At 45.2% G+C, this 24104-nt stretch overlaps 2 protein-coding genes across 9 annotated transcripts in view; one reads left to right on the top strand and one right to left on the bottom strand.

Moving 5' to 3' along the window:
• Nucleotides 1-488: 488 nt before the first annotated feature.
• Nucleotides 489-15003, bottom strand: RXFP3 (relaxin family peptide receptor 3). 4 transcript variants are annotated; one of them, XM_072860967.1, is made up of 4 exons: nucleotides 13886-15002; nucleotides 12651-12744; nucleotides 8219-8405; nucleotides 489-5690 (listed from the first exon to the last, which is right to left on the bottom strand). In XM_072860967.1, the coding sequence occupies exons 3-4, from the start codon at nucleotides 8291-8293 to the stop codon at nucleotides 4494-4496; spliced, it is 1272 nt and encodes a 423-aa protein (XP_072717068.1). In that variant the 5' UTR covers nucleotides 8294-8405; nucleotides 12651-12744; nucleotides 13886-15002; the 3' UTR covers nucleotides 489-4493. The 4 variants fall into 4 exon arrangements, 3 of the variants coding, with proteins under 3 accessions (XP_072717068.1, XP_072717067.1, XP_072717069.1); XM_072860966.1 differs by having other exon boundaries at nucleotides 489-8405; nucleotides 14008-15003; XM_072860968.1 differs by lacking the exons at nucleotides 12651-12744; nucleotides 13886-15002 and adding an exon at nucleotides 10569-10592.
• ADAMTS12 (ADAM metallopeptidase with thrombospondin type 1 motif 12) overlaps nucleotides 13484-24104 on the top strand; it is a 175179-nt gene continuing 164558 nt past the window's right edge. For 3 of the 5 annotated variants that reach the window (XM_072860964.1, XM_072860962.1, XM_072860963.1), the window contains exon 1: nucleotides 19235-19370. Coding sequence is in view for 1 of the 5 variants with exons in the window: in XM_072860961.1 (XP_072717062.1) it covers nucleotides 14009-14135; nucleotides 19009-19370 (489 nt within the window). In the remaining 4 variants the exon portion in view is untranslated. Of the gene's footprint in view, nucleotides 14136-19008; nucleotides 19371-24104 lie in introns of those variants that run through there. The other 2 variants (XM_072860961.1, XM_072860965.1) reach the window with 2 other exon arrangements.

Raw genomic sequence — 24104 nt, 5'->3', positions numbered from 1 at the left:
CCTAGGCCTGCTCAAGCTCAAGGATACCGATTAGATCAGAGCTTCTGTGCAGGCACTCAGTTGAATAATCAAATTTTAAAGCAGGCAGTCATGAACCGGAATGAAGGGGACTGGATTTTTTTTACTGCTAAAGTGAGTGCCAAAATAACTCAAAGAGAAAGTGAAGCAATATTTCTACCGAAGAGGCATTTCAAAGGGAAACCTGGAAATGCAATTGGATGTTGTTATTACATTAAGAGCTTGGTTACTTATTTGAGGGGGGGGAGAGATTTAAAAATTTAAAAGTCCTTAGGCAAAGTCAGTGCCTAATGAGAATATCTGGGCTTTAAAGGTTCTTTCAGTTTGTCACTAGATGTCAGCCTGCACCTTCGGGTCCCCCTCATTCTGTAGCAACGTGCACCTCTCTACCAGCACTCCACCAGGAATCTTCAAGAGGAGGAGATCGGTCACAAAAGTCTTTTAAAAAACTCTGTAAGTATTGTTTTGTATCCTTCAGCTGTGTTTATTTTAGTCCATGAAAAGGCGATTTTTACAAATGAAGACATGAACATTTGGAGGAAACAGAGTTTTTGAAGAATGTTGTACTGATTACTTAGGAAACCCGTGGATACCCAGTACGATTTGTTGTTGTTAACATGTAGTCTCAAAGCTGAAGCTGGAAAGACCCTCTGCTCGGGCCACACGCCTGATGCTGCGTGCACACTCAGAGCAACTGCCCCTTCCTTGCAGTGCCCAGGCTGCTGCTCCTGCCCATACAACACAGAGACCACATTTCAGGCACTGACAGTTGGGACTTGCAGCACGTGCGAAGCAAAATTTCTCTCTGCTCATGCAGAGCTAGAGCAGTGCTCTTTGACCATGCTGGACACACACTGACCCGCACAGCCTGAACTGCTGGTCTGGCCTAATCCGACATTTGGCCAATTGTGGATGGGTTGTGCTTCTTTTGAACTGCAGATTCATGACCCACACCTGCTGGATCAGTGGCTTAAGAGAGAGCTGCCCTCTAAGTCCATAGTCCAGTCCCTATACACCCAAGGTATTTTCCTATTTGGGTGATTTGACAAATGTAATGTTTTCATGTCTTTAGTGATCAGATACCTGGGGCTTCCTCTGAGCATGGTATCTTGCTAGTATTCTGGGCTAACTATGGGTTGTTCTGAACATCTTCTATTTCACTGTGTTGTTTTGCTGGCATAAAATTATGTGTACATGGACATCCACAAAAGCACATGGGTTTTGTCATGCTGAGCACCGCAGAGGATGTCTTAGGCAATTTATTATCTACTGAAATTCATAGTTATGCTTTAGACACCTGGATAGCTTTTTATGTAACACACAAGAACATTTAAGCATCAGGACAGGGATTAAAATTCCAGCAAGCCAAGCAAGAAACTATGCTGTTCAAAAGCAAACACTAAGAAGAGAGTCTGGCTTTGAGATTCATCCCCTTTTCTTACTTCAGGTACCTTCTCCTGGCCTATAGAGACACAGTTAGATCTCTCTGAACTCTGGCGTTAACTGTTCATGGTATCTTTTTTCTCACACAACAGTGTAGCTTTCTTCATCTCCTAGCACAGGCATTAGGGTTTTCTCCCAAAACATGTGAGACCCAAATGCATTTCTCGCAAATCCCTCGACACATTAGGCTGCTAGATTTATAGGTCTAGAAAGCTCTCAGGCTCTTGCATGTCATACTGAGACTTTAATTGAACCAGAACCTGGGAGCAACTTAATCATTGTTCTTGGAAAGGAGAGACCTAGAATCCAGATCTGGATCCAATTTCTTTTCTGTATTTACAAGGAAAAAAATCTCAGGACTTCCTCTTTGGGGCTCACACCCTAACCTCTATGCTCTAAAGTAGTGTTCAAGGGCTTGCTTTCCCTTTATGACCCAGCAACGGTGAGCAACTCATGCAACAGGGAACTGTTTCAAGCCAGAGCATTCCAGCACATTCACAGGGTAGCCCAGAGATTCAGTCATTCCCCAGGGATGTGGAAGGGGGGAAGCTGAGTTTCCTAGGTTGTGGGCAAAAGCTCTACCCACTTATTTAGTGTTTCAAAAGGGAGGAGGAAGGAGCATAATCTGCACATGCATTGAAGGTGGGACAGGAGAAGCATATCTAGACATAGATGCAAAGGGATGGGGGCAATGAGTTAAGTTTACAGCCCCTTCTAACTTAATGTGTCCTGGCACAGGGTGTTCTGTGTCGGAATGCAGAGCTGCTTCCCTTGCTTAGGATACACACTGTGGCCAGTCCTGACTGAGATATCCCCATGAAGCTCCCATGAAGCACAGAGATAAATGCTACAGACTTAAGCAGATTTAGGCATGCTCAGGAGCAGACTTCTAGGCACAAAAAAATTTTACTAGAAAAAATTTTAAGTACCTACAGACTTCAACTGGCAGCCAAGTCAGGATTTAGGAAATTAGAGGGGCAGTTGTACAGTACTTAGATGCTCAAGTTCTTCTGTGGATATATCTGATTTCTTCAGAGTCTTTGCATCTGTACAAGTATGTCCATCAGCTGCCAGCTCACTTTTGCTGTTCTTCTCCAGGCACCTGTATCTTCCCAGTTAGCAAGCACCCAAGGCTGTAAGAGAAGTCTCTTCTGCCTTGAAAAAACAGAACAACAGGTTCTCCTTGCAAGTAGCAGAACCAGCTGCTTCCAGAGCAAACCTGAATTTTACAACAGGAGTTACCAACATGTACAGTAAACCTAACAGAGTCTGCAAAGCATAATTGCCACTAACGGCACTGCATTTTTCTCCAGACAGAAATAGCAAGTTTGCTCCACATCAATACTTAGAGGTGACAAACAACCCTCTGCAGAAATGCTTTTTTAGCAGAGTCAGGCAGATGTTGGAGTTAGGCTGCAGAGGAAGGGACTGGAAATACAGAGGGGTTTTTGAATATTGTATTTATATATTCATCCCATATGCAGTATTGAAGATTAAAGAACTTGTGTTTTGACAACAAAACTAGAACTGTTGCATTTTTCCATCTTTTAAAAGAAGCATTTTTGACCTTTCCATTTAAAATTATCTTTTCCTCATAATTCAAAAAATATTTTAAAAAGTAAATATATAACATCACCATAAAAAGTTTCACAGCTTAAAATTACACTTTTTTCATGGCCTTAAAAGTTCATTTCAGATCAACATCAAATTATTTCCCAGATGTTTCTCTGGAACACAGGCAAGAACAGGCATTGTCCCTGCCGTTCTCCAGGGTGCGAGAGCACTGAACTGCAGGCTTTAGGGCTGCTCACACCAGAGGAATTGAACTGGAGTTAATTGAAACACTGGCAAGTATCAGTGCAGACCCTTAACAAACACTTCAGCAGAACAAAAACCTTTGTGTTTGGTTTTAGCTGAACCCAGAAATATCCCAGAGCAAGCAGCTTGAAGTGGCTACGATTTGTTTCTTTTTCCCTTTCTTTATTTACAGTTGTGCTGATTTCCTGGAGTGAAATACAAACAGTCTGAAGCACAGCAAGAACAAAGCCTGCAGCCTCAGTGCCCTGGGAGAGACGCCTGCCTTGCCACACATGGTTTGGGGCTGTGGCTTTCCCCCACAGCAGCCTGGAGAGAGGCTGGGGAACACAATGTTGGGGGGGTCACACCCTCCCCTCCAAACCCAGGCAAAGCAACATCTCTCCATGAAGCTGCAAGTCCTGTCCTTGGGTTTCTCCGTGGCTGTCTGGGTTGCTCTGTATCCTGGCAGCAGCAGAGGGGATGGGGGGAGCTGGAAAAGCAGATCCTGCACAGATCCAGGGGGGAGCACAGTGCTCCTTGTCCCCTCTCTTTCCTGGGTCCCTAAGGGAGGGGAAAGGGGCCAAGCCTGAACAAGCAGGAGCCTTGTACCCACTTATCTTGCCTGTTACCATCAGGGCAGGTATGAAATAGGACATAGGCTGCCTGATCCCTGTGTCCTCACTGGAGCCCAGGGAGCAGTGACCACAGCCGGGTTGGCATAATTTAGAATGCCACAAAGCAGCGAGAAAGCAGACCCCCGCCACAAACACACACACAGGGGTGGGAGGGCTGCTGGCCCCTTGCTGCTTGCACCTCCAGGTTGGGGGGACACAGCTGAGGCCTCCCAGCCTCACTCCATCCCGTCCAGCCCCTCTCCTCCCTATGGTGCCCTGAACATCCTGCATCCTCCCTGGATGGAGTCCCACCACCCTCCCCAGTTCCTCTTCCCCAGAACAAGTACAACTGCTAAAAAGCATCCCCTAGAGACACCCCAATCCCCAATGCACCACCACTGCCTCCTTCTACTCCTGTTCTCCAGTCTGGGGGACATTTTCAAGACAACTGTTTCCATTAACAAGCTTCTGAGAGCAGACACAACCCCAAAGGAGCATCTCTCACACAGAAGCCCTCCTTTACCCATTGCTCCTCCCCTTGTCCCTACCAGGCATTCAATATGCTGGGGCCACATCTTGCACAGACATCACAGTCCCACCCCCCAGAGCCCCCTGCCCATCTCAGCAGCGCTGCTCCATGGAGCTAGCAGGCAGCAGATCATAATGGCTGCTGTACATCACCACCCCAGGGGGGTAGTAGGCCAGCTCCGGCTGGTTGGTTGCAGCAGGGGAAGAAGCAGTGATGGGGTGGACAGGCACCAAGGCGTGCAGGGCCTGCTCCTCCTGCTCGGGCTTGGTGGTGTCGGTGAAAGGGCGCATGGTGGTGAGGGAAGGTGAGGTGATCCTCCAGAGGAGGCTCTTCAGTGCCTTGCGAAACTCCCTGCGCATGAGGCAGTAGAGGATGGGATTGAGGCAGCTGTTGGAGTGTGCCAGGCACACGCTGATGGGGAAGAGGTACACTTGGGAGAGGAAGTACTCAGTACTGAAGTGCACGACGTTGAGTTTGATGAGGATGCCCCACACTGTGAGCGCTTGGTTAGGCAGCCAGCACAAGAAGAAAGACAGCACCACAATGGACACTGACTTAGTCACTTTGGAGCGGCGCTTGGTGCTGGGGCCGCTGCAGGTGCTGCCAACATGCTTCTCACTGATGAAGCGCACCAGGAGCAAGTAGCAGAGGCTGATGATGGCCAGCGGCACCACGAAGCCCAGCAGCACCTTCTGGATGTGGTACAGACCCAGCCAGAACTGGGCATTGCTGCCTCGGCCCTCAGGGAACTTGACGAGGCAGAGCACGTCATCAAAGACAGTGGCAGTGGTGGAAAAAATGGCGTGAGGCAGGGAAGCGAGGATAGCTGACAGCCAGATGAGTGCACAAAGCCACTTGGCAGAGCAGCAGCCACCCAGTGGGTCACCTCGCCGCCGATTCTTCAAGGCTGAAGCCACAGAGCGGTATCGAGCCACGCTCATGGCAGTGAGAAAGAAGACACTGGCATACATATTCATGGCTGTCACATATGAGACAATCTTACACATTGCCTTGCCGAAGAGCCAGTTGAAGTCCAGCGCATTCTCCACTGCCCAGAACGGCAAGGTCAGCACAAATTGGAAGTCAGTCACTGCCAGGCTGGTCACAAAGAGGTTGATGGAGGACTTTCTCCAGCCTTGTTTGCTTTTCATCAGGTAGAGCACCAGCAGGTTGCCCACCAGCCCCAGGGCGCACACCACGGAGTACACCAGGGAGATGACAATCCGCACCACGTCGGAGCTGTCCCCTTGCATCCCGTCGGCTCGCTCCAGGTTGATGTTCTTCAAGAGCTGCAGGAAGGATACATTGCTCCTGTTGCCCATTTGGGCGCCCTCCAGGAAACCCAGCGGCGCGTCCCAGGCCTCCCAGTCCGCTCCTTCCTTCATGCCGGCGGCTGGCGAGCAGGCACCGCGCTCGCAGGGCTCGACCATCCCATGCTAGGGAGGGCGACGGGTCCGCGGGAGCCTTTCCCCAGACCCCCGAGCCAGCAGCAGCCTGTGCGACGGGACGGGACGGGACGGGTCGGGTCGGGACGGGACGGGACGGGACGGGACGGGACGGGACGGGGTCGCTCCGGCTCGGCGGGTCCGCACAGCTGACGCCGCTCCCGCGCCGCGCCGCGGTTATATCCGCGCCGGCGGGGCCGGGGCATGCGCGGTGCAGCGGCGGAGCTCTCCCGGGTGCTGAGCGCGGGCGGCCGCGCCCCCGGCCCCCCCCGCCCCGCGGCATCACGGCGGCTTCGCCCCCGCTGCTGGCCTCCCTCCTCTTCCGCCCGCCCGGCCGGGAGCCGTGCGAGTGAACCCACCGGGCGGCGCGTTTCCGTGGGCTGAGTCTGGCAAGTGCCCGACCCGAGCCGATGCCCCTTGCCAACAAGAGTGCCCAGCGGGCCGGCTCCGAAGGAACACCCCCGCCTGCCCCCCTGCGCTTGGGAAGTGCTGGGGGCGTCGCACCTCTGCTCAGCTGCGGGGCGAGCCCGAAACAACCTGCGCTTTCCTGCCTGAGAAGGCTCGGCACCAACCCTGGACGTGCTTCTGCCTCCCCAGAATGGCCACATTCAGCACAGGGACCGACGAACACCTGTCCTTTTTTCGGGACATAGGAAGAGGGTGGCTGTGCCCCGTTTTAGAACGAACGGCACGGTCAACGAAGCTGTGAAGTCCGGCTGCCGGCAGCGCGCAGTGCTTGGGCGAAGGCAAAAGCGGGCAAGACCCGCGGCGGGCAGAAGCCGCTTCCCGGGGAGGCAGCGGGGCGGCCGCGGGCTCCCGGCAGCCGCCCGCCCGCAGGGGGCCCCGGCGCGCCGGGAAGCGGCGGCCGCCGGCACCGGCCCGGGGAACTCGGCGGCTGCAGCCCGCCCCATCCCTGCCTTGCGCCGTGCCCGAAACTCGCTTTCCCACCAAGTTTGCAGCAGAAACAGAAAGCAACTGATGGGAATAGGAACCGAGGCTTTCCTTCTCCCATTCTGCTTTTAAATTAAAGTAAGTGCACATTTCGAAAACGAAATAGATTCTAGATATACCTAAATAAAGCACTGTAAACTAGCCATCTGGGGGAGATTAGGGAAAGATTTAACAAGTAAACTATTTCTCCGTGGTCTTTAAACTGATTTATCTTATTGAAATTCTTGCAAAGACATCGCGCTGTGTGTGAGTTGTTGCCAGCAGTCCACTCCTCACTCTGCTTTGTATCTACACTGACCCTGTAAAAGTCTCAGCCAGATCATGGGAGCGCTAAAGGGGAGCAACAGTAATTAGGAAGTTTTGTACATCATTCATATTGCGTATAATGAGGGTACAACTTACTGGAATTAGCAATGCAATGGTCTGGGTTGGCTTAGCCTCTAGATCACTTGCTACACTAAGTACATTGGTACTAGAACAAAACAAAACAATTGAAATAATGGGCCTTCAAAAGGCTGACTGCAGCAGGCCTTGAAAAATGGAGTCCTGACATTTCTTCCCCACTTTCTGCAAATCATGGATTTTTTCTAGGCTTCCATACCTCTTAATCACTGACTGGGGTTGCATTCAGGAGACATTTTCAATAGTAGGGCATTAAGTTGCATCCCTTAGCCTGCTGAATGGCAACAGTTTCTCAAATTCTCTCACTCAAAGTAAAGTGAAACCTAACAACCCCATCAGCAGCATCAGTGTTGCACAGCCGACTGTAAAACAGTACAGCCAGGAGAGAAAGCCAAGGATCCTTCAATATCAGTAGTGCAACAACCGTATAAACAAGCAAAGCAAAAAATGCCAAGTTTTAATCAGAGCTGCACCACTGCAGAGGTTCTGCAAATGGTACAGGAGGTGAAGTGCCTCCCAGCCCCAGCAGCACCGGCTGCCTTAGCACTAGTGTCAGCACTTATCCAAAATGAAGTTTAGTAAAATGTTTGAAATAATCAAGTTCTTGTTCAATTTTTCCCCTCTACTTAGTCCTTCCACTATTAGCTCACCAGGAAAAAAATCATCTGTAATTGAGCCATGCAGAGACTTCACACGTTCACTTGGTAAATCATTAGCAGGATGGACAGTGCAGAAGTGGATTTTTTCCGGATTGAATTCTGCCCCATTCTGATCACATTGCTACCTCCATACCCTATTTTAAATATTTCACTGGAAAAATTGCAGAAACTGTGTCTTGCACTAAATAATTTCTTCTACCATTTCAATATTGCCCTGCTCGGCACATCTTGTTGATATACAGCAGAGGCTGAACAGTAATAAAGATGCAGAAAGGGGAGGGGGAGGGAAATCATGCCTGAAGATATATTGCTTTTTTTGTTAGCCACTCAGAGAAAGCAACAGAGTGTGAACTGAGGTACCTCACAGGAACACTGGTAGTGGATTTTGAACTCAGGGCTGCAAATGTGAAAGACTTGTCCAGGGTTTTTGCTCATATTCTGACCACCAGACAAATTCCTTTTCAGTCTTGGGTGGTTTGTCTTTTTCTTTTGTCATTCTTCACCTCAGAGAAAAAGTTTCAGGGGCAGGTAAGGGAACTTGCTACACCTAGAAGAATAATAAAAGAAATATTCACTGAATAATTTATTTGTCACACCACCAGAACATTTCCATAGCTGGAAAAATGTTTAAAAAGTCATCAGCTAGTTTGAAAAAGTATTGCAAAATTCATCAGATATATTACCTATGCATTATTATTCTGGAAAATACTGTCTTCTATTTAATCATTATTTATTTCACCAATGCTGCCAAAGGCTTGTTGCTAATATGTAACTTTCTGGGGTTTTCTCTTTATCAAAGTGTCAGTGTGATTTGTGTTACTGACTAAATCTTTTTGAAAACTGTAGTAAACTTGATGGGCATAGGCTTTCAGGAAGTGTTCTGGTGATAATGGGGAAATAGTGGCTGATTTGTTTACTTTGGAAATCTCAAAGAGATCCTGTAGAGTTTTGTAAGAGGCTTTTTGGGGTTTATATAGTATTATGCTAAAATAATCCATGGAGCTAAGGTTGCTAGTTTGCCTTCAGATAGCATCAGTCTGTAGAGTAAACTTTAAAAGCTTGCACCAGTTCAGACCACCAACAGAAACTGCCCATTGATTTCGACTGCACTGTATCAGAGATAAAAGTGTCCCTGCAAGTATTTCTCCACAGCCTTTAAAAATGTTTCAGATAAATATGCCAAATAAACATTTGCTGAAAATGGTAATTTTCCTACAATTTACCCCAAAGGATCCCTATCATTTTTGCTTCCTTTACAGACCTTGTACACAAACAAAGGGTGGATTATGATTACAATAGTGACTGAGCCAGCTGTACACTGTTCTGAAATGTTTTGGCAAGGGAGATGGGGTTCTGTTTTCAATATGAAAGCCATTTTTGTAGCTTAAAGCAGATTTTTCAAATATTGGAAGTAACACTATTTTAAATACAGAAACATGGGACTATTTCTTGGGGCATTTTTGTAGCAGCAAAGGAAATTTTATCTTTTTCTATTCAACATACTGAAGAAAAGAGCAGTAATAGTAAAGCACAAACAGATTTCATTAAAATGAGTTATTAATATGTGTTACTTAGATGGGCTTTATATTATTCTTAAATGTTGCATTCTTGCTATAGAATTCTATTTTATGACTAATTTTTTACGGCATTTTCTTCCCATTAAAACAAATTTTTGGAGCAGGAGAATGAAAGAGAAATAGGAAAAAAAGGACTTCTCATATTTGTTTATTTTCTAATTTCTAGTTTCTGGAACCCATATGGTCTCCTCCTGGCTTTTTATGAGCTCATGACTACAGTCTCATGCTTTTGACTATACTCAGACAATAACTGTTAACAGTTACATTTTGAACTGGATTTTACAACTCCACTTTCTCCATCCTGAGAGTGAAGGTTTGGTATGACTTTCTGTGTATCCATCATAGGAAGACTTGCATGGCAATTCTTTTCTTAAAAGTGTAGAAAGAAATCTATACAGGTTTTCATTACAAAATCTCAGTTAGGTGACACAATCATCATATCCAGAGGAAAACATAACTGGTATGCTTCATGGACCACCGACATGTTCTCCAGAAAGTGTTATTTGAATACAGACATAAATTTTAATTTAAAAAAATTACTTTAATCATGTTCACATCCTCTCCTCATTTGCTTTCTAGGTAGATTACTGAAAACATATTTTCCTGGCACTAATTTTCGTAAATGGTTAATTTCAAAGTGAACTGTTGCTCCAGAAACATGCTTTAAAACTGTTAATATGGATAGTAAGACCAAATGAGCTTTTAAATTCACATAGTCCAAGCACAAAATTATAATTTTGTGAATCAGTTCACTAATTACAAATAACAATCCACGTTTGAACACTGATCAGGAATCTGAATGTGAGCATCCCCAAAAATGTAATAGAATCACTGACTACTTTAGAGTTTGCTTCATCTGTTACTTGAATCTGCCCACAGACATACCACAAGTGGAAAGTCAGCAAATATTTTTTTGCATGAGTAACTTAAGAAATTCCAAAAATCTTTAAAGACTATAATTGAAATGGAAGTTGAGAGATCCAACGGTGTCTCTGATTCAATTACCAATAGTTACTTGTGTTAAGAGGCTGGATCTCTAAATGACAAAGAGGGAACAAGATAAAAAAAAAGTACTCACAAACTTCCATCTAAATATGTCTCAGAAAAAAAATCAGTGGATGCACAATAATTACCCAGCCAACTCCACAGAGTCTTTGGGATGCAGAGTCATTCTCTTTCAGTTCATCTCTCTGCTAATATTCAGTACCTCTAACATGGCCCACCACGTGTGATTCATCTTCTTAACATTTCTAGTCCAAGCAAATTGTTAGGCTGCCTGTGTAGTTAATAGATGGGTCTGGACAGCATTTCACCTTGTATGTGACAGAAAAGGGATGCATTATCCTTCTCTCCCTACTGACTGGAGGAGCAGACAAACAAGCGTGTATTAGATGCCTTTTAGATCTTTAAACTTTGGGTAGGAGAATCTCATTCTCAGTTAAGCAAAATTTCCAGACTGTCTTCAGCTGGGCTTCATTTTGTAGCAATTCCTCAACGTCAAATCATATAATTTATGTTGCAGTTCCTCACTGCTTATAACCTCTGCTTTTCTGTCTCTCTGTACATGTTTACACAAGCATATAAATTCCTATACACACATTTCTTTTACTTCTAGCCTGGAGGTCCACTTAAATTTAAAAGAACTCAATATTGATTGTGCCTGGATTTTCAATTGATTGTGTATCTTGTTTTTTTCTGACCTCCTTTCAATAACTGTACAGGCTTTTCTGGGTTGAGCTGCAGTTACTGAACTGCAATACCTTTGCTGTCACAAGAACACAACTGATGTGGTATAGTTTTCATTTTCTTTTTATAGTTGAGATTGTGTTATCAAAAAAAATGCCCTTATGTTCACAGAAGTCTCCAAAACCTCAGGTTATGTCTGTTTCGGAACAGGAAACCACTAATTAATTCCTTATCGTTAGATTCTTACAATTCTTTGTGACTGACCAAATAGTTTAATATATAGGCATCTTATTTTAATAGTCCACAAATGCTCTCCTAAATCAGGTCTGTACCGGGAAGACACAGTGCCATAAATTCCATTCACTTAAATAGCTGGCCTCAGTATGTCTTCACAGCAGGAAAGTGCCTTCTACTTGTGCCATTGCTTCACGTTTTAACTGTGTGTGACTGTGTCAGCTATAGCCACAGCATCCCTTAAGCAGGAACCCTACTGTCCCCCAGGGTATTTTCTGACACTACGCCCAGTGAATAATTTCTTCTGTGTATGTGCATGCTGGCACAAAGCCCAGGGAATTATAGATGTTTCGGATCAGATTCCCACAGTTCTCTTTCTCCATTCTGTATGACTTTTGCATCTACAATTTTTGGTCATGTAAAAAAAAATCAAATCAAAACAAAACACCCAAATTCCCACAAACCCTCTTGAGTTCCTAAAGCTTTTATTTCTCTATCATTTCCTGACTTTTTTCTTTGTCTCGTGGTGATGTCTGGAGAAGAGATAAAAAGGAAGAAAACAGGCAGGAGTAACAGGTTGAGAGAGTTAGTCCAGAATGAGAAACTCTGTAGTCTCAGGAAAGGGCAGAAGGAAAAACATCTCACGCTTGGAGAGAATTACAGGCAACGGGAATTAACTTTTCTTGCTGAGGAAGAAACCAAGATGGAATCCTGCATGAAATACTAGTTGCCTCACATCAGCCACAGTGAACACCTACCCAAAAAGATGACTGGAAATTGAAGAAAATAGTTATATGCCTCTCACAGAAGGGCTGTTTTTCTGATTGCCTTCAAGAAGTTTGTTAAACCAGTACTTTGTAAACATACGCCCATCCCTTGAACTTTCACCCCTTCTTTCCAGTGCTCTGAGCCTGTTCTGCTCATTTTACAGTCCTTTTCCTTTTTATTCCATCTACTGTAGGTACTTCCTTATTCTCCAATTTAATTATTTTAAAATATTCACGGCGAATTGTGTAGCTTGTTCTATGTAACACTTGTCAAGTGTTTTTAAAGTGTTAAGTATTACAGACATTATATCAATTTCAGGTCATACTTAGCTTTAAATCAGTTTCAGGGAAGTACTGATAAAGAGCTAAGCAGGCTACAATATCCAATGTCACAGAACAGTCTAGTGCCCACTATGTGACTAGACTATTCAAAGAATCCTAATGGCAAGCACACCAAGAAACTTGTCACTGTAACAGGAGAAATAATGTTATTCATATGCAGAAGATACAGATGGCTATATTAAATACCTTGCAATGACAAATCTTGTCTTGGCAAGTGTTGTTGGATATCAAATATTACATAAATTCATCCTCTTTTGCATAGTCTGTGTCATTCCATTAGCTAGAAGAGAGCACATTATGACTCATAAATCAAATATCACTCTTTATAAATATGTTCTGTTTCCAGAGTTATCATGTCTCAAGCCTGGGAGAAGGCACATTTCTGTCTGATTCAGAAATCCTTGGAGTTTTAACTCTTTCTTGCATTTTCATTCTCTGGAGTTTGAGGTTCACAGTTCTCGCAGTTAAGGCAGTTGATTTGTGACAGCCATTCACCTTTGGGAAAATTTGAGCAGAGGAACGAGCGTGATTAAGCATAGATGCCACGAAACGATCCAAGAAACACATGGTACAGTCAATTTTAAGCAGAGGGCTATTGAAACAGACAAGGAACTCAGCCCAGGTCTCAAGGACAGGATGGCACCAAAGCTGTGCCCTGAGCACCCGCCTGTGGCACTTGGGTAGTGGTGGCTGGGCGGTGGCAGAGGCCAAGTGAGGGTATCCTTGGCGGAGAGTACATGGCACGCGCTTAAAAATATAGGCGCCAAGGCAATTAGAAACTTTCCCTACAAAGGGAGGACATTCAGAAGTAACCCCACCGTGGCAGCACACTGTTAAAACAGAGGAACGGCCTCAGCACCCAGGGGAGACAACCTGGAATCCAGGCTCTGGCTGGGCGTGGGCCAGGGCCCCCGCCGGCCGGGCCCTTGAGGGGCCCTGGGCTCCCGCCCGCCCTCCGGGCGCCTCAGGCGGGGCGAGGCCCCCACCGACCCTTGCCGCTGCGGCGGGAAGTGGTGGAAAACGCCCTGAACACCCGCGTGCTTCGAGCGCTTTCGCCACAAGCCGGGGGGGAGCCTCTCCCTGGGCGGGTGCGGGGCTGCGAGGCCGCGGCGGGCTCCTTCCCCGGCCCCCCCAGCAGAGACCCGCGGTGTGGGGCCGGGGTAGGGGAGACTGCCTTGTGCGGAACGGCCCTCGGCGAGGGCTGCCGGGGCTAACGCCCCACCTTTGCCGCTGAGGGCGGAGTGGGGGGGCGGCAGCCCCCGCTGGCGGCCTCTCTTCCCCTCCCCGCTGGCCCGGCCCGGTTCGCTCCGGCGCGTTAACCCCGGCGGCTCCGAGGCGGGGGCTCCCGAGAGCGGCTCCCTCCTCACAGCCCTCCTTCCTCCTCCGGCAGAAACCAGACACCGGGACGGCCCCGCGCAGACCTTGTGGGGAGCGGCGCCTGTGTCCGGGAGGCCGCTCCGCCGCTGCCCCGCCGCCCGGCCATGCCGCGGCCCGGCTAGGCGTCGGCGGTCGCGGCGCCCCGCTCGGCGCTCCCCGCCCGCACCATGCCATGTGTCCCGCGGAGCCGGGCGGCACACGTCTCCTTCTGGCTCCTCGTCCTTCACGTCCAAGCGTCCTGCCTGGGCAGGGCCCCGCCGGCCGACAGCTGGCTTTTCCCCGACGGGAGGCAAGGTCAGTGGCGGCGGGCGGGCTGGGGTGCAGAGAGTTCCCCGGGCACGGCGTGAGGGAGAGCGGGTTCCCGCCGCCGCCTCCCCGCCGAGCAGCCTCGCCGCGGGTGTGCTTCCAGCCGGTCGAGTCGCGGCTCCCTGGCGCTGCTGGGGCGGGGGAGGCGGCGAGCCTCGCTGTTTCGGCCCCCCGCCGTCCCCGGTCTGGTGTTAGCGGTACTGGCCGGGCTCTTGCGGGGTGCAGCGCGCAGCGCTGCCCTCAGCGCCTCCTGGCACGGGCTGCTCCAGACTTCAGAGTCTTGCAGTGAGAGCGCACAGCTCTGGCTGTGCCTTCCTGCTGCTTTTTGGAAGTCGTTGGGTTGCACTGCGTAGATGAAGGTGTTGATAAACCCTGCTGTTTGCTCATCTTCCTCGTTAAGAGGCATCTCTCTAAATACCAGAATAATTTTGTACTTCTAAACTGAAAAAGTTCACTGTCCTGATTCTTTATTTTTTTTAGACAAAGACACTACAGCACAAACTACAGAAGGTGTTATCAGGGTGTAAAACTCACTATGAGTTGTTCGTATTCAGCGAGGATGGTAAATTAAAAGCGAGGCTTCATCTGTGTGAGGGGTCTCTTGAGGCTGCTCCCCCAGGTGGATTAACTTCATTTCCCCAGTTGGTACTGGCTGCCCACCTCCCTGGGGGCGTGTAACTCAGGAATTTTATCCTTTTGCCTGTTTAAGGAAAATCAGAGAAGCAGCTCCCAAGAGAGAAAAATTATGATTAGCTGGAAGACTCTGCCTCGTGGTAGAAGACCCAAAAGTGTAGGAGGAAATTTTCCTTCCTGAAAACTTTCCTGATGCAATCAACAGCTGTGGTGCTGTCAGTGGGAGAGCTTGAACACAGAGGAGAAAATCTGGGCCCCTCAGAGATCGTGGAGAGGAAAAGTGGTTAAGCAAGCTGCCTGAAAAGTGAACAGTTATCCTGAAGTTAGTTCCTGCTGGATTCATTTAAAGTGAATGCAAATAATCATTGCATTTCTGTGGCTCTACATGGGACAGAACAGGGATGGCTGTGTTAGCACGTAGTGTTTAAGCTGTTTAATTGTCAGGCATTTGGAAATGAATGTAGAATTAATTTAACTTTCTAGGCATGAAAAACCTAGGTTTTTCCAAGAGTTTGTAAATAGCTTTGTGTAAAGGGACAGTTCAAAATTTGGCTAATTTTTTGTGAAGGAAGATTGAATGCAGTGCTAAGTGTGAAAGACTAAAATTTGTTTCTCGCGTAGCAGGAGTGACTATTAAGTGTTGTGCTCCCTCCACATCCACAATAAGTGTGGCAGAAGGGACACTTAAGGATGCCCTCGCTGAATATTGAAGGCCTGCTCCCTGCCATGTGGCTTCAGAGCTCGGGGTGCTTCCTGGGTACAGAGCCTTTAGCTCGAGAAGACCCTTCCTTCAGAGATGACCAATGCTATTTACTATCTCAAGGAATCATTTGAAAAGAAGCAGAGGGTCTGAGGGGCAGACATAGATGAACTACAGAGATGGAGATGAAACAATGGCAAATGATGATGTGTCACGTTTTAAAGGAATTTTGTCAGAAAACAAGTTATCTGTCTAAAATAAATTTCCTGCCTATGCGTGACAGACTGTGTCTGTTTCTCTCTTTATCCTAGTTTATTCACTTTGTGTACAGCCATTCTTAATATAGGCAATTCTCTGCCACGTGTGGCGAGTTTGAATCCACAGAGGAGCAGAACAGACAGCAGTGGTTTTGAGTATTATCAGATGTTTTCAATGATGCAGAATTGGGAGGGTCTGCAAGGAAGGTTTCTCCAACAACTTAAACAGTTCTTAGACTTGTCAAACAAGTGTGAAGGGCCTGAACCTTGCTCATCCCATGTGCCCAGAAGGGCCTGTGCAAACACCGTGATTGCAAGGCAAAGTACTGACTTGAATGTGTCCTGCTCAGTGTGATGTTTTGGTCTTGCTCGTGGCACTGATGCAAGCTGGCGTGCTCAGGCTGCAGTTGTGGAAAGACAGAGCATTCTCTGGAGCTACACAAGCTGACCAGGGAAGTCTTCCCTTTCCTGGCCTACAAATCCTGAGCAGTTCCACTCAGCAGGGATCAACCACTCCACAGGGCTTCCTTGGAGTGGGGAGCATTCTAGGTGGCTAAGGAGGATGCTATGACGTGCCAGCTCCAAAGCTTGTCAGTGGCACTGGGATAGATTCCCTCCGTTTAATGTTTGCTGACACTAAGTTTTATGGGAACCTGTGGTGTTTTAATATGAATTCATTATTACTTTAGGAAAATTGAGGCAGTCAATGTTAAAGAACACAACCTTCATTCTTGTGCAGTGTGGCTTGCATGTATTAAGTCATTTTGTTTGTTGCCTCTGCCTTCTACTTGAGCGCTACTCTTTCCTAGAAGGGCAGAAAGGTATAACCAAAATTGTACCTCCTGTCTTTGTTTTAGACTCCTCTCCAGCTAGAAAGGTCAAATGGGATGTTGGGCTTAATGTGGAGCTCAGTAAATTGTTCTGTTATTGGTAGGATTGTCTTTGCTAACCTCTACCCAACAGTCTAGACAAAACTGATAAAGATTACTTGCAGAAGTTATCTTTAGCCTCATCTTGTTAAACTTTGTTCTGTTGTAATCTTATTCCCTCTGGTCTTTTGGAAACTTTTTAATAATTCATTTCTGTGCAGTATATTATTATTGCAGCGTAATTCCCCTCTCCAGTGACTAGCATTCAGAAATGAGTGTTTAAGGAGTGGGTGGAAGAAGTTAGACTTCTCTGCTTTGATAATCCTGTTGCCACCAGATGCTTAGGCATTATTTTCCCTTTTACTGATGATGATGTCTAATTTGCCTTAACCTCTACACACTAATTACTGTAGCGGTGAAATAAAAAACTTCCTCAAATAATTTGAAGTCCAAAACTGCAAGTCTTTGGTCTTGCACAGAGCTTAACACTTAAGCCACAACAAATTAAGCTCAAGACACCAAGCAGAGACAAATCGCACAGGGACAGCAATTATTAAGTTTTCCTTCAGGCATTTAATTTGATTATTTCATGAGTTGTGCTGAAAACCAGTTGTGCTGAAAACCTGGTCTTGCAGTGTTCTCTGGTAGTCTGTCTTTGCTAGCACAATATGGGATGTGGGACTCCCAGAAGTCTTACGATTCAGCTTCTGCAGGTAAGCTATATTTTTGGGTGTTTTCCTCTCTTCCCCCTGCCCAATTTTTGCTTCACTCTGGAGTGTGAGGAAGGGGAGACCTCGGTGTAGTTTCAGCTGCTAAATTGTCAGGCAGCTGGCACCTTTTGTGTTATCTATAGGCTGTGTAGACTGCAGGCATGAAGGTGTGGACTGAGTTTTCAATGTCTTAGTCCCCACTGTGCTTATGTGGGCAAGGGCAGGAGATGTCTCTCAGAACTTGTGGTAGGTGTTAGTCTCTGTGTTGCCATTGTGGAGATATAAAAACCCAGTGCTGTGGCTTGTCCTGCAAAGGCACAAAGTCATTGTAGGCTGGTGGGAAGGCTTGTGTACAAAGAAATCTCTGTATGAGAATAAGCTTGCTTCTGAAATAAAGATGCTACTGACACAAGGCCAGATTTCTCATGTAGTTTTGTATATGTGCTGGGAAGTGGGGGTTTTCTGTGTTTTGTTTTGGGTTTGGGTTTGTTTGGGGTTCATGGCCTGAGGAAACACAAGCAGGCCCGTCTCATACTGCAGCTAATGAGGACAAAGGAGATATGTTCCTTCGTGAAGGGGCTGAATCCACACAGCTGTCTGTCTGGACATGATTTATCCTGTGTGGCTTTGAAGGTGCAGGCAGTGGAGAGAAGTGTCTCTAGAAGGATTGTCTTACCAGTCCTAGGGAGGAGTAAATTGCTCTGGAAGTACCTGGAGCAGGCTAATTTCTTTGTTAACCAGCTTAATTAATGAATGAGGTGTAATCGCTTCATGTATAAGTAGCTGGGACTTTGGTAATGAAGAACAGTGCTGGGGAAAAAGGAACTGGAGTGATGTATCCTCACAATTTCTTTTCGATGGAGTATGTTCAGAGTGTGATTTCTTGGGCTGAAGTCAAGTATGCCAGTGGAAGATCCGGCCCGTAGGGTATGAGTTCTTAGGGACTGTGTTTTACGTGGATTTATGTTACTTGCTTGGGGCTTTTGAGTTTTACACCAATTTAAAAAATAATAAAATTTGGAATAGGTGTTGTTTGTTCTATATCAGAGCAGGAGGCAAGAATGCCAGTAACGCTTTTTTCCCCAGCTAGATCCTGACAAGTGACAAGGTGTCCAATCTTACCTTGGTTGGAACCCCGTATGCAAAAGGGCATGGTTACTTCATTCCCCTTCAAACCCTTCTTTAAAATTCCCTCCTCTGCTGCAACATCTGCTAAAGCTGATGCTACTGAGGTGCTATTGCTACAGCCTATCAAGCCAATTATTAGTGTTCTCTTCACCCATGTGTATTCGTAAGGCCCTGTCTCCTGCTTCAGGTGATCAGCTTTCTGGATGTGTGAGAGGATGATCTCCTTGATCAGAGCATAGTGTGCTGGGGACCTAAGACAGGGACTGTTCCCAGCTCTTGTGGGATTGGGAAGCGGGGTGTGTGTGTGACAGTCAATCCTTTATATGAATGGTGACAAAATATTTGAAAATAAGAATGTTTAGCTTCTAAATTGAGTGTTATAATGGGAGAGTAGAAAGCCCAAATAAGGATTGTATTGCAGATGGTCTGTGCACTGCCTGCCTTTGCGTCTGTAGGATGGTGTGGTGAATTGCTGTCAGTTTCGAGTTTCTCTTTAAATCCTGAGAGATCTGAACAGGCTAGCACTCACCCTAGTTTTGCTTCTTTTTTTTCCCTTCTTCTCAGAGCAATTTATCAAGACATTACCAGAATACCATGTGGTTGATCCAGCAAGAGTAGATGCAAGCGGGCATTTTCTTTCTTTTAATTTACACCATCACATCTCAAACACAAGGAAGAAGAGAGATCTCAGCCAAAAGGAAAATGTGGTATATTATAAAATTAACTACGAGGAGAAGGATCTGTTTTTTAACTTGACTGTCCACGTGGGATTTCTTTCCCATAACTACATAGTAGAAAGGAGACGTGGCAACCACACTAGTGCGAAGATTACAACTCGCTCAGGAGTTCCTTGCCACTTCATTGGCACAGTGTTGCAGCCAGGTTCCAGGAGTGGGACAGCAGCGATCAGCACTTGCAATGGCCTGGTAAGTGATGTGACCTTTACTGGGATTCTGGACTAATTTTGGTGTCATTAGAACTGAGCTAGAGCATTGGTATATTAATATGTCTGATAAGAAACTGGATGAGCCAGTGTGATACCTTACTGACATAATGCTCTGAAAGAATCAGTTTAATACCATAGATGTCATTTGGATTTTTGGAAGAGAGACTCAGAAGGCCAAAAGTTGATGCTGAGGCCCCTTGGAGTTTACTTTTTGCTAAATTTTTTTTCTGGTGGTCTTGACTGCACGTCTCTATCATTCATACAGCTTGAAGCCATCCAAATAGCCAGTCATTGCTTTGCTTTTGAGTAACAAGTGATAGGATGAGAGGAAATGGCCTCAAGTTGTGCCAGAGGAGGTTTAGATTGGATATTAGGAAAAATTTCTTCACTGAAAGGTTTGTCAAGCATTGGAACAGGCCGCCTAGGGAAGTGCTTGAGTCACCATCCCTGGAGGTATTTAAAAGACATGTAGATGTGGTGCTTAGGGACATGGTTTAGTGGTGGACTTGGCAGTGGTAGGTTAGTGGTGGTTGGACTTGATCTTAAAGGTCTTTTCCAACCTAAATGATTCTGTGATTCTATGATCCCATTAGTAGTTGGAGTGCCTTCGCTATGCATCTGGATGTGAGCTTCTGTTTTAGTTTTGTCTAAAAGGAATGTAGCTCAGGTGCACTGAAACTGCTCTGCAAATCAAACCAACAGATCATAGGTTGGGAAAACTGGGAGATTTGCTTCAGAACTGCACTGCAACTTCAGAAATAAATGATACAGTAGATGCAGCCTTAGCCAGAGCTTTAAATTCAAACCTGAACCACCTCTAGGCATCCCTTATTCCAAAGAGCACTTCTAAGGCTGGAGCTTGAAGTCTTGCATTTCTCAAACGCTTGTGATTCAGACTGAGACAAGGAGGTGGAAACCTTATATTTGCTGTGCTTTGTTTTTTAGCACTACCATAGCTTAGGTTTCTAGTTCTAGAGGTAAGCTGAACCTGTCTTGTCAGGGAGGGGAAGAAGAGACAAACTGCCTAAATGTGAAGGGGCTGCTGTAGGGAGCTGTGTAAAATGGCGCATGTAATCTGTGAGAGGCGAAATGCAAAGGGTTTGTGGAGCATGCAGGCAGAAGTGATGAAGTGTGTGCAGCATGCATGTGCCCTAGCACCTCGATCCTTGAGTGACAAATGATAGCATTTGAAAGTGCGTAGAGCAGTGCAGTGATGCCTTTTGGCCAACACAGCTCAGTCTGCAACAGGCTAGGGACTGATGTTTCACTCCTGAGCCTGAATTCAACACTAAGGTGAGTGTCTGTAAAGTACATCCTTTCCCTGCCAGCCCATCAGTATCGAAGTATGTTCCTTGCTATTGAGAAGTATGAAGCTTTCAGAAGCTTTGGAAAACCAGTGGGTTACAGAAGTATCCTGGCAATGTACAAAAAGTAATATGAAGACAGCTGTGATGTAGATGAAATGGGAAACTTTGGAATCTTACACAAGTGCTGGTAACACTTTTGGCATGTTGCCTAGATAAACAGACCTTTGCTTGAGGTCAGAAGGTTCAGTCCCACCGGCATGAAGATCAGGGATTTTCTAAGTAATTCTTCCAGTAGGGACCAACTTATCAAAACTGCCGTGAAGCACGTTATGGTCATACAGGGTCAGTAAGGAAAAGGAGATACGATGATACAAGTAATTCCTTTGGTTGGTTTGTCTTGTGCTTACCAGAATGTCTGTTAGTTTTCATTAGGATGAGAACTTGAAAGTGAGGTGCTAGGTCTTCATTATGCCTTCTGAAGTATTTAGTCTGCAACAAGGATTAAAAAAAAAAACCTCAACTTACATTTTCGATTCCACTTGGTAATATCCTTCAAAGTGATCCTTTCCTTTGGGTTACAAACTTTTTGAGGTTTACTTTGATTTGGAGGTTTGTGAAAAAATGTTTGCTAGAATACAGGCTTGGGGATTCTTTTTGACAAAACACTTGTATCGGAAAAATACTGTTGTGGTTTGGTTTCCCTGCCTACCCCAAACTGAAACATTGAAAATATAGAATCATAAACTAATTCAGGTTGAAAGTGACCTCTGGGGAAAAACATGATGGTTTTGATGCAATGATTTTTTGAAGTCCAGAAGTCAATGCTCTGAAGACATTGCAGTAGGAGTTGGGTCTGAATCTCTTAATTCCTCTGAGTGCCACAAGTCAGGAAAGGTGGTTTAACTTGCCTTTCCCCTGAAAGTTTTCCAAAAGATCCAGTGTCATATGAAGACACTTATTAATGAACAGTTTTGCCAGCAGTGAGACATGCAATCTGGTTTTCAGGATAAAAACCTGATGTTTCTGAAACTGTTTGTGGTGATCTGCTGCTTCCTGAGCTAATGGTAAATTATTTCCATCCTGGAGACCCCCAGTTTTTTACTCTTCAGCATCAATGTCTATTTCTGCTTTTTTCTTTTTTCTTTTTCTTTTTTTTTTTTCTTTCCTGGAATGTGTTGTCCATTGAAAATAATTTTTATGTTTATTCTTATGAGGGAGGAAAGGAGAACTGAGAATAGGTGAACACCACGGAAGTAGAACAAATTATTTGAGATACTAAAAATCTATCCCATAAGGAGAAATTGTAAGCTTGTTTACTGTAGGAGATTACTTCTAAACTACTTGATAAAAAGAGTTATATGAAATAATGAATTGCACAGGGCGAGTTGGAACGGATCCTTGGGGCTGAGATAGGAAGTAAGAGGAAGACAAAACAGTGCAGTTAAAAGGTGCCAGCTTCCCAGAATATGCTTTGGCAGCAGTGGCTGCTGCATGGGTCCTCACCTGTGACAGCCTTGGTCAGGACCACACTCTGAGTGTGTGCTTTGGCAAATGGATCCCAATAAAACTTAGCTCCTCAGCCCACCACTGCAGGCTGGCAGAGTGCTGATGTGCTCAAGCCTCATAAACCAAGAGCTGGTAAGACCCAATATCTTAGCCTTCAGATATGGGGAACAGGAATATTAGTGATGTTCCTTTCCTGATGCTGTTTTGGCTTGACAGCTCAGGTACATTATAAAATGATAAACTTTCTGTGCTTTTTTTGTTGAGATGGTCTTTAAGAAGCTAAATGAGGCACCAGTTTACCATGGTAATGAGTGACAGGAAAGTGTGTGATCCCTAAACTGCTAATTTTTGACTTTCTTAATGATAGGAGCTGGTCAAAAAATTTATAATACTGGAAAATACTGATTTGATTAAATAAATATGTTTTCCTGGAATATCCCTTTTGTTGACATTTTTAGTGGGAAATGGTTGAAATGTTATCTTGTAATTTTGTCCAAGTGACTCAGTTAAGAATATGTCATCCTTTGCAACACTGTTATGTGTCCCTCCCCACCTCCCCCCCCCCCCCCAAAAAAAAAAAAAATTTAAAAAAATTCTGACCTGAAGTGGGGCAAAATAAAATCTTAAAGATGCCTGTGGGAGGGGAATCCTAGTTTTAGTCCTCTTTCTGGAATCACTTCCTCTCGTGTGAAGTCTATTTGGTTCATATTTGAAAGTTCCTGAATCTCCAGGATAATAGCAGCTGATAAGAACAAAACAAAGATGTGTGGTGTAGATTTGTGTTCTGTCATAAAGATCACTCTCACACAGCACTGAAAGTATAGAAAATCTAGAAATGGATTTTTATCTCCCTTGTGTTTTTACTTTGAAATATATTCCTTCTTCCATTTGCATTACATGGGCATTGCTCATGTAGCAAACTTACTATTTGTTTTTATTTGTGACACTCTTCAGAATCAAATTTCTTCTGCATAAATCAAGTGGATGGTGCCGAGAAGATATGGTTTTCAGAGGGGCATCTGTTTGACTAAATCATATTGACAAATGATTGAAAAAGAAGAGTGACACTTTCAAAATGTGGGAAGTGGCTTTTTACCATCAGTGCTTCTCTAGGTTAACAGTATGTTGCTTTTTCAGCTAGAATGTCATCATACTTAGGAAATCCAGCATTTCCTTAGTTGTTTTGAAAACAAAGTATGCTGATGTCTTACAAATTTCATTTTCCTATGTATTTATATGTTCCCAAAATGGCCTGCAAGGGGAATAACAAAGTGACAGATTTGAGATATAAGAATGGGCAGGACAGTCATTGTATGACATTGTTCTTTTTTAAAAATGTAAATATATCTCTAATTTCAGAAATATATTTGGAAACAAATGGGAATGAATGGTTCATTAAGGGATTTGGGCAGAATCGGACAAGAGGATACAGAGGAAAAACTAGCAGAGATCTGGAGGAACTGAGTTGTAATTTCCAAATCCTTTTTTTTTTTCTAACACCTTGTGATATCCTTGTTTCCCTTTCTTAGGTCATGACCTTCTTAACATGTTGAAGAACATGATGCTGTAGGCTCTGTCTTCTTTGGGTCAGTTGTCTAGTTAAGTCTTTTGCACTTCTGGATCTTGTAGAATAATGTATGAGATTGTTAACATGGGAAGAGTGGGACAGACCTTGCTGTTTATTTTGGGTCACAGTTGGAGAAGGAAACCTGAGAGGAGGAAATCACTACTGGAACACCAGAAATGGATCAAACTGTGGTACTTGGGAAGAGAGCAGACATGAAATCTCTTAGGTGCAGGAAAGTTTCCAAGAGGAAGTAAAGGGAGAAAGTAGTTTCATTTTTGTCTCTCTCAGTGGAAATAATATTTGGATTTGTCTTGGCACGCTATTTAGGGAACAC

This window comes from Ciconia boyciana, chromosome 4 (assembly GCF_034638445.1).
Source record: "Ciconia boyciana chromosome 4, ASM3463844v1, whole genome shotgun sequence".
NCBI lineage: Eukaryota > Metazoa > Chordata > Aves > Ciconiiformes > Ciconiidae > Ciconia > Ciconia boyciana.
Note: the sequence above shows the minus strand (reverse complement) of the source record. Positions and strands in the feature narration are given on the sequence as shown.

Coding starts and splice junctions, on each gene's coding strand:
- RXFP3 (XM_072860966.1), bottom strand. CDS start 5,831: ATGGTCGAGCCCTGCGAGCGCGGTGCCTGCTCGCCAGCCGCCGGCATG.